The sequence below is a fragment of the Colletotrichum jinshuiense genome, chromosome 3 (genome assembly GCF_051148585.1).
Source record: "Colletotrichum jinshuiense chromosome 3, complete sequence".
Lineage (NCBI taxonomy): Eukaryota > Fungi > Ascomycota > Sordariomycetes > Glomerellales > Glomerellaceae > Colletotrichum > Colletotrichum jinshuiense.
In genome coordinates, this window is record NC_139310.1 from 3,624,697 (window position 1) to 3,639,430 (window position 14,734).

Below are 14,734 nucleotides of genomic sequence, written 5' to 3' on the forward strand. Positions count from 1 at the left end.
CACTTCTGAACGGGCTGGGCCCCTCCTTTGGGGTGCCTTAACCCGCCGCAACATGAGCCAATGAGGCCATTTCAGCCCATGCAGCCGCAAGGCACAGCCGCAAGGCACATCTCATCGCGCCCCCCTCCACTCCGACTCAGCTGCCGGAAAGCGCTAACCTCTCCAGCCTCGCCAACTACATTTCCTCGCGTCGTTAAAGGTTCATGCCTGACGTCGTCCCAGAGGGTCCGACGGGACAAGCACCATGTCGGGATTCGAGATTGCCGGGATTGTTCTCGGCGCATTTCCGATTCTGTACGACACGGCCAAGGATCTCGGGACCGTTCTCAAGAAGACCAAGTCGTGGTGGCAGTTTGAGACATCGTTTGAGAACTTCGTCTCGGCGATAGCCACGCAGGAGATCGCCTACACGCAGGTGCTGAAGCGCCTGCTCGACCCGTTGGACATCACAGACGACGAGTATGAGAGCCTGTTGCGGGACCCGAGGTCGGGCCTTTGGTACGAACATCACATCCAAGGGGAGCTGCGGCAACGTCTACCGCAGAATGAATACACGTGGTTCATGTGGAACCTGTCGGAGTTGAATGAGGCACTCACGGGCCTGCAGAGGCTACTACCCCTCAACAAGGTGGGATGCCCCTTCGTATGATGAGGAGTCGTGCCGATCAATGCATGTCAGCTTCTGCTACGAACAATACCTAGCCCTTGGACAGCTTTGAGTCCCCGATACTGATTGATACCTCAGGTGTACCACTTGGATTCCACCAGTCTCGAAAGTGAGCTCTATCGCCTGCAGACCAGCTTCAGCGACAAGAAGAACCATCTTCTGACCCGGATCACCGACATCAACGACAAGCTGCACACTTTCCTCGACAGGGGCTCGGGGGTCACCAGGCAATCCGCCACAAAACCGAGCATTCCCTTCCGGGACCTGCACGGCCACGCCGTCGCATTCTACGAGTGCCTGGCACAGCGATGGCAGTGCTGCTGCTCCGCCGCGCACACGGTCGGAATCACCACCAGCCCGGCCGTCCTCAAGTCGTCAAAGACGACCAAGAACGGCTACTTCAACGTCCTCTTCGAGGCCGAGGCCGGCAGGAAACAGCTCAGCCTACAGGTCGACGCCTTCGCGGCCGCGAAACCCAAGACCAACGGCGGCAGCGCCGGCGCGCGGGCCCAAACCCTCGACGTCGAGGCGGCCCTGGAGCTGAAGAGCCAGATTGTCGTCAAGAAGCAGCTCAAGGTCGCCGCCGACGCGGCGGGCGAGAAGAGCGTCTCCGCGCTGGCCATCACGGCCTTGTCGATATCCGGCCACGGCATCGAGACGCCGCGCAAGTCCATCCTCAGGAGCGTGACCAAAAAGATAAAAAAGCTGCCTCATTGGCGGGGCGCGGACGCTGAACCGAATGCGTCCCTGCCCAAGACCTCTTTCAAACAAGGCTCTTCCATCTCGAGTCTCGGCAAGACTCTGGCGCCGGATACCACCGCGACGCCAAAGAACGGCTCAAGCCTCAATGTTGCATCTGAAGGGTAAGCCAAGCCTGGCGCAGCCCCTCGCAATGCCGAACGTAACTGACAACATGCGGAAGTGAACTATCGCGGTCTCAGAGCAGCATCTCGGCGAGCTCGAGGGTGCGATTCACCGACGAGGGATCTCCGCCCTCCCCTCCGGAGGCAAATGAGGCACGGATGGGGGAGATGAAGGACATTTGCAAATTCGTGACAAGCGCCGAGCCGCCGCGAGATGGCAGCGATTCTCTCTCGCTCGACGAGGGCAGGGGGGTCGTCCTGAAGCCCTCGCCCCTCGACCAGAGCACCCTCAAGGCGTCGACCACGCAGTCCATCGACGCCTTCCTGCAAACCACATCCGTAAGACAGAGCCGCCTCTACATGGGCCTCAGCTTCGCCCTCACCCTCCTCTGCCTCGCCACGTCGTCCTGGATCCCGGCGCAGCTGGCCAAAAGCGACGTCTTCCTGGTCTGCTGCGGGCCCGGGGCGGGGCCCGGGGGGAGGGCGAAGAGGTCGTTCGGGCCGTACTTCTCGCGCAACTCGCGCGAGATATGCGCCCCGCCGGCGCCCGCGCCGGCGCAGCGGCGCGCGTGGGACGCCAAGTCGTCGCTGCTGCTCCTGGGCGTGGTGCTCCTCGAGCTCTTCCACGGCCAGACGCTCGAGCAGCAGCCCTCGTGGGCCGAGTCGCTCGACGAGGACGGGCGGCCCAACGAGAGCACGAGGTTCTGCGGCGCGTTCCTGTGGGCGTGCCGGGCCGAGGAGCCGCTCAGGGTCCACTTTGGCAGGGAGCTCGGCGGCGCGCTCCACGAGGCGATCCGCAAGTGCATCTGCTTCGACTTTGGCCGCGACGACGAGTTTGGCGACGCGCGCCTCGCCGAGGTCGTGTACCGCGAGGTCGTGGTGCCCCTGGAGAAGTGCTGCCCGCAGTTTTGAGGGGAGCTCGTAATCATTTTGGAAGAAGTATACAGACGCGATGTGTAATGTGACCCGAAAAATGAAGCATGAATCAAACGTTAAACACATCCATCCAAGCCTTCCCTCTCATGCGTGAATATCTAATCATCAATCCTACAAACCGACGGGCCGGACAAAGTGAGAACCCCTTCATCAATCACACCGAGACCGCAACGAGGAAGAAAGTCCCGGATTCCCTCACGACAATTTCGACATGTAGCGCCCCAACGCCCCCATCCACCTCACCGTCATCGGCCGCCATCCTTATCCTTTGACCAGTCTCCAAGGACGGCTCAACAAAGAAACAAAGACGAGGAGCTACCGCAAGTCTGGCCAAGCCTCGCCCCGGGCCGTTGACGTGGACTAAACGGCGGCCGTGTCAGCGAAGGACAAGCGGGACGTGGCGTGGGCGAGCGTTGTGGCTTGTCCCAACGGCCGCTGCCGAGGGTTCGGTCTGGGAGTAGCGCCCACCGGCTTGACTTACCCCTACCCCTACCCCAACCCAGCCGAGCCCAGGGACGTCCGCGACCGGCCCGTCGTGCTGCGCCGCCACGTCGGGCCGTCGCTGTCGAACAATGACTGACAGGCGCCAAGGCATTGGCGACTCACCGTCAATGTCGTGTCAAAGTCGTTGTGTAATGGCACCGAGACTTTTTGTGACGGGAGGGTGCTCGATGTAAGTGCTTTGGGGACTCGGCAACTGGAGACGGGCGATAGCTTGAAAGGGAATCATCGCCGGGAACAACTTGGAGTGTGATGAAACTGCGCATGTATACCAAAGCGTCTCAATTGTTGGCGGCAACGGATGTGGAGGGCAAGAGTCACTGGACAAGACACGACAAGATAGTAAGATAAAACAACCCGGCGTGGACACGCGGACTGCAGATCATGTACAGAACGACCTATCTACGCAAGGAAAAGGTTCCCAGATAATTTCATCTAGTAGGTTTTTCATCCAACAAATCGACTTCAATTTATCCATTACATCTGATCATCTGTAATTCGTACATGTTATGCTAGATACCCAGACAAAACCCCCGGGCGCTTAAAGGCGGGAGCCGTGGATGACCTTGACGTCGACGGCGAGCTCACGTCCGTTGTCGTTAAGGACGAGAACGCGAACGCTGCCGCGGCCGGACTCGAAGGAGTTGTTGAGGCGGGTCCAGAGGTTGGACTGGTCAATGACGGGCAGGCCCTGCTTGACGTCGCCGGTCTCGGTCATGGCGGTGACGTGGCCGTCAGTGAGGTCGAGGACGCGGTACTGCTTGAAGACGGGGCCAAGCATGGTCTGGACGACGACGCTGGGGGCGGGGTTGGAGATGAAAGAAGACTCCTCGTGGAGCTGCTTGGTGAAGAGGTCGACACCGAGGTAGCGGTACTGGCCGGTGGCGGCGGAGGTGGAGATCTTGATGACCTGGCAGGGGCGGCCCTGGAGCATCAAGAAGTCGCCGAGGCGGATGTGGTGGCAGGGGATGGTGACGGTGTTGGGGAGGGCGGAGGAGGCAGGAGGGGGGGAGGGGCGGCGGGCGGGGGCCGAGGAGCGGTGCTCACGGATCTCGGAGACCTCGTAGCGGTCGCGGCCTTGATGAGGGTGAGCAATCTTGTCAGCCAGCTTGTGCAGGCCGTGGCGGAAGGAGTGGTAGTGGCCTGGTGCGAACACCCTTCAGTCTCGATCCATAGGAGGGGGACGAACTTCGCAACCGCAACACGAAAAGAGCCGAACCGAACGCACTGGGAACAGGGGGGGAAGAGGAGGTGAGCACCAGGGGGGGAGAGCAATCATGACTTACCGTCGTCGTCGTAGTAACCCATCTTGGACTTGTGTTGGGGGCGGGAGACTTTGGTAGGCTCGATGGTCTCTTCGGTAACCGTTACGGTTTCCTTGAACTGAGGGCGGGGGCGCTCAGCGTGGGAGTCGACGGTGTATTCGTCGACGTGAGAGTGGTGGTGGTGGTGAGAGTGAGCGGGCAAGGGACGCTGCTCGACGGTGACTTCCTCACGGTGGTATGTGGGCTGGAAGCGTTGACGGTACTGGCGTTCGATTGTATCAATCGGGTTTACCAGGTGCTCGTGGTGACGGGTGTCGATCTCAACACGAGTGTCGTGGTGATGATGAATGCGGGTGTCGTGGAACTCTTGAGTTTGTTGGACAGGAGGGGCAGGGCTGGATGAAAGGAAAAGAAGAGAGAGGTCAGTTGATGTTTTGATGGGGGGAGAGCTCGATGGGGAAGCTTTTTCGCTCCGGTAGACATGTTTGACGTGACATGTTGTTACTTGGCCAACTGGGGACTAGGGGTGTGTGGGAGGAGGCGTCCAGGGTCCATGACTGGCGGCTCGTAATGGGCAAGGAAGGAAAATTGGCGAAGTACCGGGGGCCGAGCTGAAGCGGTCCCGCGGCCGGGGGCAGGGGTGGAGGGGGGGAAGGGTAGGCTGGGCAAGAGAGAGAGGAGAGAGAGAGTAGGACGGGGGAGGAGAAGGGGCGGTGACCGCGATGACGCGGGTGGGTTTGTGTTGTTTTGGGTTTGCATGGGAAGAAAGAGGGGTGGCTGGACGAATCGATCGATGCCCGTCCAAGCCCGTTGTGAACGACTGACGGACATCTGATGATTCAGGCAGACCCGGGGGGGCCACGCTGGTGGGGGGGAATTGGATTGGAAAGCAGCCGAGGCCATTGCGGTGACAGACATTCCAGGTGAGGCGGGCGGGCTGATGGGGGGGAACGAGGGGACGACAAGAAGCAACAGACGGGGAGAAATAACTGTACATACCGGTACTCCTCACGGTAGTGGTGGGACTCTTGATGGACACCGGGACGGTGGTAATGTTCTTCGATACGGACCTCTTCTTCGCTGAAGCGCTGTTCTTTCCGGGGAGGAAGTTGTTCGGCGGTGGCGGTGAACGAAGAGTATTGACCTTCCCGTCCGGGCTTTTGGGGCTTCTCGGGGAGTTTGATCTCAAGCTCTTCGTGGGTTTGGGTGACTGTTTGGGTCTGGGTTTGTGTCTCGCTCTCCTTGTAGGTGGAGGGAAAGACGCTAAAGGGGACGGGGATGCGGGCTTCAAAATCCAGATTGGCGGCCTTAGGGAGGCAGAGAGGAGAATCTTCTAAGCGTTCCCGACAGAAGGAAGGCAAAGAAGAGTATCCTCTTGCTTCGTTTTCCTAGAAAAACAAAGGAGAAGGGGAAAGAGGGAAGAAGCCGGTCGTTGGAGTGACGCGCGCTTCTTTTGCTTTTTCTCTTCTCTTTGGATTTGGAGGAAGGGGGGGTGGTTCTGCGAGGCGAAGACGGGCAGAAGGGAGTTTGAAGCTTTGGTGATGGATGGAGAGAGGGAAGAAGGAGGAAGAAGAGGGTCGGTCAAGTTGTGCGATGCGGATTGGGTTTTGAAGACGGGGGGGGTTGGGGGGTGATGGTTGGATGGAGCACAGCAGCGAGGTGCAGAAGACGAGGGTTGCGACGTTGCCAGGGCAAGGGGCGTGTGTTGTGAAGCTGGATGTGTGCCTTTCTGTGTCGATGTGGGACCGAGACTGGGGTCGTGGGTGGACGGACGGCCTGTGAGTGGATGCCGAGAGAGGGGGTTGGATTGGGACGAGAGTGTTTTGTCTTGTCTTGATATCGAGATGTGAGCGAGTGGGAGTCTCTCTGTCTTGCGTCTTGCTTGTTCGGGAGAGCGTGTGATGGATGGTGTGCGAGGGTGCGAGGGTGCTAGATGCGCCAGATGAGATGAGAGATAGGTACGGATACACCAGCCAGACCAGATAGATGCCTGCAAAGCGCAGAGACAGCTCCGGTCCGGGTGGTCAGTGCCATCAGTGCCAATTAGTGCTGAGTGCGTGCGTGTTGAGCGGGAATGTTGACATTGGCGTTCCCGTCTCTTGCAGCAGTGGATAATCCATTGTTTATTCCACCCCGAACGGGCTTAGTCCGGGGATGGGAGGTGGAGACGGGACATGGGTGGGGGGGAGGAGGAAGAAGGGAGCTTGCAAGCTCCAAGCTTTGGCGCCCTGGGATTTTTCGGGACACCTTACTTTGGACCTTGGACGGCACACCGATGGAGGCCTTGCATCTGAGGTTGAGGTCTCCTCCAGAGCTCCCCCAAGTCAGGCACCTAAGGCACCTTCCCTCTGGCGCGGCAGGTACAGCTTCGCGGCCCCACCCCAATGTCACCGTCCATCGATCCATCCAGGTACGTACCCAGAGTACGTACCGCCTCATCTCTGCTTGCCCCCGTCCGTCTGTCAGTCTGCCACTTTTCTGTTTCTCTCGCGTCTTTTCGAGCCCACCTGGGCACATTTGCTGCGAGACCGTACGTCGCAGGAGCTCGTCCGACTCGGCGCCTAATCACTAGCCACTCAATTGACTGCCCGACGGCCTCAGTACGGTGTCAATTGACTCAATGATTCATCCTCATGCATCCGCGAACCAACCGATTCAGCCACTGTCGACACAGCGTATGTGTATGTATGTATGTGTGTATGCACATGCAAGATGCTGTCAGCTCGGCGCGGTCGCTGAGCCTAGAGCTTCTGCAGAGCTCGCCGCGAACTAGCAACTCGCCGGTCCCAGCTGCCTACGGCGCCGCAAGGCGCGTCAAGCCACCACCACTACCACCACCACCACCACTGCCGAGGAGGAGAAAAATCCCAGCTCTCCCTCAGCTTGCTTGTCAAAGCTCCGACAGTGGGACCGTCCAGCATAGATTGCCATTGCCTTGGAGAATTAATTGCTGGACCGGCCGTCCGAACACCTTACCTAGTCCTCGGCTGTTTCTGGGTCTGTCCCTCCACCCAAGATTGCAGGCGCCGTGGTTGATCAGCAAACACAGAAACCCCAACTGTGCTGCCCGGGTTGGGCCTGACACGACACGGAGCAGCAGAAAGGAAGAAACTGGGACCTCTGTCCCAAAAATAGGGGTCCCCCGGATTCTCATGGTCGGCCAGACTTTTGAACAAATTTCCAGTCTCTCGGCCTCGCCCACTCGGACGCCGCCATGGGCGCCACAGGCCTAGCTTCCGCCAATCATTGGGCTGTCGCCGTCACTTGTGCTCGGCCACGAGGCGAGCGACGCACACTAACGCCAGGCCGCAAATTCATGTCTCCAGCTGCCGCGATGTCCCAAATTGTCCCCAAATTGCCTGCTGATTTGGGCTGAACTGGTCGCCTGCTGCGCTGCGGGATACGCTCCGTGCATCTCGCCTGTCACATCTGGCAGTTTGTTGACATGCCCCCGGCTGCAGCAAACAAAACAACAACCGCGGCGGGCTGGGTTGGGTGGCTGGGTACGAAGATCCTCGTCTCGCCGACGGCCCAATTGCCCGCTATCGACTGTCTGCATGGGCCCATACAGCCTGCCTGGGGCAGCTGGGAAACTCAATTGGTCGGCTGCGAGAGCTTCCCCAACCACCTTCAGCTTCACCCGTCCATCCGACCCTCAGTTTCCAGGGTTTCCAGGTCGGCGGCTGCTGATTGAGGCCCGGTCGAGAATCAGCACTTGGCAACTTTGCCTACAATACGGGGACCGAATAATGGGTCGCCAACGTCGTGGAATCCCTCCATTGGACTGTCTATCTGCAACCGCCGCGCAACGTATGCAAGCCGATGGTCGCACATGCAGAACGAGGCTGGCTGGCGACTTGCTTTTTCCAGGGAGACCGGCGACGTGGCCAAGGCAAAGTACCTCACCTCACCTTACGGATCCCGCCCGCAGCGCGCCGAGTGGGGAAGGGGGGGCCCCGTCGAGCCATGCCATGGATGGAGCTCGAGAGTCGAATTCCGCATTTCCCCTGAACCGAATCGAATTGAGAGGCGAGGCGCGGCGTCTCCGCTGCAACTTTGCTCTTTCGGAAACAATTCATCTGGGGAGGTTGGAGTTGTTGATAACTGCCAGCCTCCCAGTCCCGAAATTGTCCCAATTGACCTTGTTTTTTCCCCCATACTGATACTGGCTTCCAACCATGGCAGCACCCAGAACAGACGAACCACCCGGGACGCACGGGAGCTCCCTTGGATGGCCGCGGTTGCCCTGACGACAAAATGGCCCCACCCTCTCCTCTAGCTGCATGGGGAAGCCACCTCTTCGGCATTGGGCGATCTTCGCCATGCATCGCCGGCGCGATCGTTGAGAGGGTTGGCAATCTGACTTCAGTTGTCGGATCACATGAAAACGTCTCTGCGGCCTCAAAACTTTCTGCTAATTGTTTGTTGCCAGTCCAACGAGCACACCCGTACAATTGTAGCGTAACTGGGACACCGAACGAGAAACCCGGTGGGCAGGGAATCCCGTTCCAATGCGAACGAAGCCAAAGCTGCGCTTACGAATATGCGCTGTCAACTATTGACACTTGCAAGCCCCAACAATCGCTCCGTCCGTGACTATTGACATCGGCATCACCACACCGTGTGGTACTTGACAATGATTGGTTTGGGGGGTAGTCATGGAACCAATTGATCGACTGCATTGGCTATGGGCGGTCACTTGGCTCTGGAAAGCATTTAGGTCTACCTGCCGTTTGATGACCTACAACGGAGGCTATTTGCATGAACTTCTCGACGAGGTTCTCGACAACCCAAACCAATGGTTCTTTGAAACACGAAACGGTCCTATGCGATACTGTATCGAACGGCGAAAGGCTGTTTTGCGCCTCTCCTCGCTTGTCCCCGCTCCGAGACTTGCAGCTAGTTTGCGATATGGCATCGCATGTGTTTAAATGCTTTGTTATCCAAATGGTAAGCAAGTCATGCTGACCGCAAATATTGGCGACATATTTTCGTCTTCGTTCAACCAGCTTCAGCCATTGTAAACTCTGAAGTTCGCGCCATGTTACAACATGCAATAGTAAAATAAAGATAGTTCCTTGACCTATAATGTGCGTTAGACAAAGTCAAAATATCAAATCGCTTTGCGTATTGACTAAGCCAAAACACTTCGTCTGTCTACCAGTAGTTAGTTAGTTGAGCTGGCAGCTGTCAAAACCCAGAACAATGCGCGAGGCTCCCCAGGAACCACAAGGTCATTGGATGGAGCTTGGATTGTGGCGTAAGATTTTCGGCGTGTGTCATCTTTAGATAGCTAAGCATACGCTACAAAAGCGCCCGCCGATCAAGTCTATCTTGAACGAAGACGTCTAATGTCGAACCGGAGTATCCTGAATGCCATCAAAGCCTCAAATAAACTCCAACAAGTCCCCGCAGAAGTGGCAGGTTCGGTTTGCGTGATCTCTGTTTCGACGGCGAGAAACTGGCACGTGACGTCATCGTGGCGCATCCACATCTTCAAGCTCTTCAGCCACGACTGCCCCGCGATTACTCAATCACCTCACAGATTCTGCCCCTCATTCGATTCCAAGACTACACCGACGGCTGCCACGAGACACTGGCGCACGCTTACAACGTCTACAACCGACTGCCAAGGAACCAACACACGCAGTCATGAAGCAGCGATTCTCCTCCATCGACGTCAAGGTCATCGCCCACGAGCTCCAAGAGAGCCTCGTCACCCTGCGACTGGCCAATGTCTACGACCTTTCCTCCAAGATCCTGCTGCTCAAGTTCGCGAAGCCCGACAACAAGAAGCAGCTCATAATCGACTCTGGGTTCCGATGCCACCTCACAGATTTTACCCGCACGACCGCCGCGGCGCCCTCGGCCTTTGTCGCGCGGCTGCGCAAGTTCCTCAAGACGAGGCGCCTAACGTCCGTCTCGCAGGTTGGGACGGACAGAATCCTTGAGTTCCAGTTCAGCGATGGCCAGTACCGGCTGTTCCTCGAGTTCTTTGCCGTAAGTGGACCTGCAGAAATCCCCCCCCAAAAAAGGGGGGGCTGAGCACCCATCACTAACGCCGTGTTTGTACAGAGCGGAAACGTCATCTTGACCGATGCCGATCTTAAAATTCTCACACTGTTGCGAATCGTCCCCGAAGGCGAGGGCCAGGAGCCCCAAAGAGTTGGCTTGAACTACTCACTAGAGAACCGGCAAAACTACAACGGCGTCCCAGCTTTGACAAAGGAGAGAGTCAGGGCTGCGCTGGAGGCATCTGTCAAGAAGAGCTCGACGGCCGTTGCGGCAGGAAAGAAAATCAAGACGAAGCCCGGAGATGAGCTGAGGAGGAGCCTGGCGACAACGATTACCGAACTGCCTCCAATCCTGGTAGATCACTCTTTTCAGATCACCAACTTCGATGGCAGCAAGAAGCCGGCCGAGATCCTTGAGAACGAACCTTTGTTGGATGCGCTTCTGGCCGCCTTGACCCAGGCACGAAGCATAGTCGAAGATGCCACCAGCTCCGCCACCGCCAAGGGCTACATCTTCGCAAAGTACCGGTCAAAGCCCGACTCCGCACCGCCGGCAGAAGGCGAGGAAACCAAGAGGACGGATCTCCTCTACGACGATTTCCACCCCTTCCTGCCTCGAAAGTTTGCGAACGATTCCAGCATCAAGGTTCTTGAGTTCGACGGTTACAACAAGACTGTCGACGAGTTCTTCTCGTCCCTGGAGGGACAGAAGCTCGAGTCCAAGCTTACCGAACGTGAGGCAGCGGCCAGGAGGAAGCTTGATGCCGCCAGGTCGGACCAAGAGAAGCGCATCGAAGGTCTGCAGGAAGCGCAATCTCTCAACGTACAAAAGGCCACGGCAATTGAGGCAAATGTGGAGCGTGTCCAGGAGGCGATGGACGCCGTCAATGGCCTTCTCCAGCAGGGCATGGACTGGGTCGACATCAGCAAGCTCATCGAACGCGAGCAGAAGCGCCACAACCCCGTCGCGGAAATCATCAAGTTGCCGCTCGATCTTGCCGAGAACACGATTACTCTGCTGCTCGGCGAGGAGGAGGATATTGAAGACGACGCCTCCAACTACGAGACGGACTCGGATGCCTCTGACAGCGAGGACGAGAATGCAACCAACAAGCAAAAGACGGTTAAGCGATTGGAGATTGATGTCAACATTAGCTTGACACCCTGGGCGAACTCGAGAGGATATCACGAGCAGAAGCGGAGCGCCGCCAAGAAGGAGGAGAAAACCGTCCAACAGTCTCAGATGGCGCTGAAGAACGCCGAGCAGAAGATCCAGGCGGAGTTGAAGAAGGGCCTGAAACAGGAGAAGGCCGTTCTGCAGCCCATCCGGAAGCAGATCTGGTTCGAGAAGTTCATCTGGTTCGTCTCGTCTGACGGGTACCTGGTTCTGGGTGGTAAAGACGCTCAGCAAAACGAGATGTTGTACAAGCGGTACCTCCGAAAGGGCGACGTGTATGTTCACGCAGACATGCACGGCGCGGCGACAGTCATCATCAAGAACAGCCCGAGCTCTCCCGACGCGCCCATCCCCCCTTCGACGTTGGCGCAAGCCGGTACCCTGGCTGTTTGCAGCTCAAGCGCATGGGACTCCAAGGCCGGCATGGGCGCCTGGTGGGTGAACGCCGACCAGGTTTCCAAGTCTGCGCCGACTGGTGAGTATCTTCCTACCGGAAGCTTCATGGTGCGTGGCCAGAAGAACTTTCTCCCTCCAGCACAGCTCCTGCTTGGAATCGGAATCATGTTCAAGATCAGCGAAGAGAGCAAGGCTAGACATGTGAAGCACAGGCTGTATGACGGTGCTGAGCTTCACGCCGCGACATCAGAGGCCGAAGCGCAAGAGTCTGCAGCGGACGCTGCTCAGGCCAGAGACGAGGATGTGGACGACGCGTCCGACATGGGCTCTGACAACGACGACGACCACGAAGATGAGAAGCCGCGGGACAACCCTCTTCAGAGGCTAGGACAAAACGACCAGGATGATTCCGAGGAGAGACTTGGCGACGGAGATTCTCCTGCCGAGGAATTGGAGAAGCTCGATATCACCGAAGACAAGCCGGCCGATAATTCTGCCGACGGGCCTTCAAAGGCTTCCGATGATGAAGAGGAGGAAGAGGAGGACGAGGACGATGTTACTGCAGACCAACGCTCCAAGCCGGCTGAGTCTTCCGGCGTACCAGGCTCCCAAGCCAGTACCGCAGCAACCGACAAGCAGCGGCCAGCCAAGAGGGGCCAACGCAACAAGGCGAAGAAGATTGCCGCCAAGTACAAGTACCAGGACGAAGACGACAAGGCAGCGGCCGAGGCCTTGTACGGATCCGCTCGGGGCAAGCAGCGGGCCGAAATCGAGGCGCAGACCAAGGCCGAGAAAGAGGCCCAGCTGGCGTTCCAGAAGGAACGCCGCCGGGCGCAGCACGAACGCCAGCAAAAGGAGACGGCCGAGCACGAGGAAATCCGCCGCTTGATGAACGAGGAGGGCGTCGAGGTGCTCGACTCGGAAGAGCTCGGCAAGATGACCCTTCTGGATGCGCTTGTCGGCACGCCCCTCCCCGGCGACGAGATCCTGGAGGCGATCCCCGTGTGCGCGCCGTGGAACGCCATGGGCAAGTTCAAGTACAAGGCCAAGCTCCAGCCGGGCGCGGTGAAGAAGGGCAAGGCGGTCAAGGAGGTGTTTGAGAGGTGGAAGTCGGCCTCGTCCAAGAAGACTGTCATCGACGAGCGGGCGCAGGACAAGGAGAGGATGTGGCCGAGAGAGGTCGAGCTCATCAAGGGGCTCAAGGCCGAGGAGGCTGTCAACTGCGTCCCCGTTGGCAAGGTCAGGGTCATGGTGGCTGGCGGAACCAGCGGCGCGAGCGGTGCCAAGGGGCAGCAGGGCAAGAGCGGACGAGGCGGCAGGGGTTCCAAGAAGAAGTGAGGAGGCCAAAGAGCCTCGTAAACCACAAGGGTTGCCAAGAGCGACGGGACGTAGGCATGCATTATATTTATATAAAATAGTGATCTAGGTGCAATGACGGCGGTTGCAGCCATGAGTTGCCAGAGAGAAAAGGGCCCGGCGGCCCCCCGTTAACCTTTGCCTCCACCCTCCTTGCCTCCATCTCCGTGCTCTAGCGCTTCTTCCTCGCCACCTCAAACGCGTTCAGCACGTCCAGCTTCTGGTTCTGCGAAGTCCAGTCGAGCTGGACGTCGCCGCACCGGTCGCCGCGCACATCGTCCTCCGTGGCCCACACGAACGCGTCGTGCTCCTCGGGGTCGAGCACGACCCGCACACTCCCGTCCGCGGCGGTCTCGACCTCGAAGAGGTACGTGTACTTGCGCCAGGCGTCCCTCCTTCCCCCGGCGGCGGCCTTGGGGGGCCGGCCGCCCCCGTCCGCGTCCGCGTCCGCGGCGCCCGCCCGCGCAGCCTCCACGATGCCGACCCCGCCGCCCGGCAGCCCCCACCCCTGGTCCCCGGGGACGGCGACGGCGCGGTCGCCGTCCGTCATGCCCGCCCACTCGTAGCACCCGACCAGCGCCGCGGCCCTGCGCGCGCGCAAGCCCGTCTCCTCCCACAGCTCGCGGGCGGCGGCGGCGAGGGAGTCGCCGTCGGCGGACTCGGCCGAGCCGCCGGGGAGCTCCCACTTGAGCGGGACGGCGGCCTCGGTCGCGGAGCGCCGGACGAGGAGGACCCGCGGCGGCGCGCTGCTTTGGCCGCCGGCGGGCGAGGAGGGGTCCATGACCGCGGCGCTGACGCAGAGGCGGCGGGTGTGCTCCGCGGGCGGCGGGGAGGACGGGCCGTGCGGGTGGAAGCGGAGGATGTAGGGGAGGACCGGGGGGGAGAGGGCGAGGGCGAGGGGCGGGTTTGGCGGTGGCGGAGGCATTTTGGGGCGAGCGAGGTGAGTGAGTGAGTGAGGGTGTGTGTGTGTGTGTATGCTTTTAATTTCTTTTGTTTTTTATGTTTTTTATGTTTTTTTATGTGTTTGGTTTGTTGAAGTGGTGTTTGTGTATGCGGGATCTGGAGCAGAATGTGACGGTGGGAGGGTTGGTTGGTTGATTGATTGAACGGATGGATGACCAAGTGACTGAATGAATGGAATGGGGCGGTTGTTGCTCTGCTTTGTAGAGAGCGGGTGCCTGGATAATGTCTCGGGGGGAGGTATGTTGGGTGCCTGCCTTGTGTGAGTTATTCGGGTGCCTGGGGAGCGCCTGCGGAGGTCGTAGCGTAGCGCGATGTCTGACTTGGGCGGGGAATTAGGCCGCTCCCCCGAGGGGGGCAGGCGAGGGACGGGTGCGGGCTGGGCCGGGGATTTGTGGCGTGAGTCATTCGCCGGTGCGGGGGCGTCGCTTGTCCCGTTGCGGGCCGCGTTCTCGGGCCCGGGGGCGAGGATGGTCGAGGAGCTTGCGGGTACCAGACGGGCTCGCGGCCGTAGGTATTAGCGGGCTGGACGGGATGAAACCCTAACCCTCTACTGCCCCCCTCTTCTCCTCTACGCAATTGAAGTTGTCTGCAATACG

General features: G+C 59.1%; 4 protein-coding genes across 4 annotated transcripts; 2 read left to right on the forward strand and 2 right to left on the reverse strand.

Annotated features, from left to right (window-relative positions):
- Positions 1 to 244: 244 nt before the first annotated feature.
- Positions 245 to 2,442, forward strand: EsH8_III_000988 (uncharacterized protein; the record flags this gene model as incomplete). The annotated part of the gene is made up of 3 exons (XM_083262713.1): positions 245 to 628; positions 746 to 1,530; positions 1,590 to 2,442. The coding sequence occupies 3 exons, from the start codon at positions 245 to 247 to the stop codon at positions 2,440 to 2,442; spliced, it is 2,022 nt and encodes a 673-aa protein (XP_083123200.1).
- A 1,066-nt stretch (positions 2,443 to 3,508) lies between these two features.
- On the reverse strand, positions 3,509 to 6,671 carry EsH8_III_000989 (uncharacterized protein; the record flags this gene model as incomplete). Its single annotated transcript, XM_083262714.1, has 4 exons — positions 3,509 to 4,110; positions 4,254 to 4,627; positions 5,232 to 5,539; positions 6,651 to 6,671. 4 exons carry the CDS (start codon positions 6,669 to 6,671, stop codon positions 3,509 to 3,511), a joined length of 1,305 nt encoding a protein of 434 aa, XP_083123201.1.
- A 3,213-nt stretch (positions 6,672 to 9,884) lies between these two features.
- On the forward strand, positions 9,885 to 13,157 carry EsH8_III_000990 (uncharacterized protein; the record flags this gene model as incomplete). Its single annotated transcript, XM_083262715.1, has 2 exons — positions 9,885 to 10,232; positions 10,308 to 13,157. The coding sequence occupies 2 exons, from the start codon at positions 9,885 to 9,887 to the stop codon at positions 13,155 to 13,157; spliced, it is 3,198 nt and encodes a 1,065-aa protein (XP_083123202.1).
- A 190-nt stretch (positions 13,158 to 13,347) lies between these two features.
- Positions 13,348 to 14,100, reverse strand: EsH8_III_000991 (NUDIX hydrolase; the record flags this gene model as incomplete). Its single annotated transcript, XM_083262716.1, has 1 exon — positions 13,348 to 14,100. One exon carries the CDS (start codon positions 14,098 to 14,100, stop codon positions 13,348 to 13,350), a length of 753 nt encoding a protein of 250 aa, XP_083123203.1.
- Positions 14,101 to 14,734: the final 634 nt, after the last annotated feature.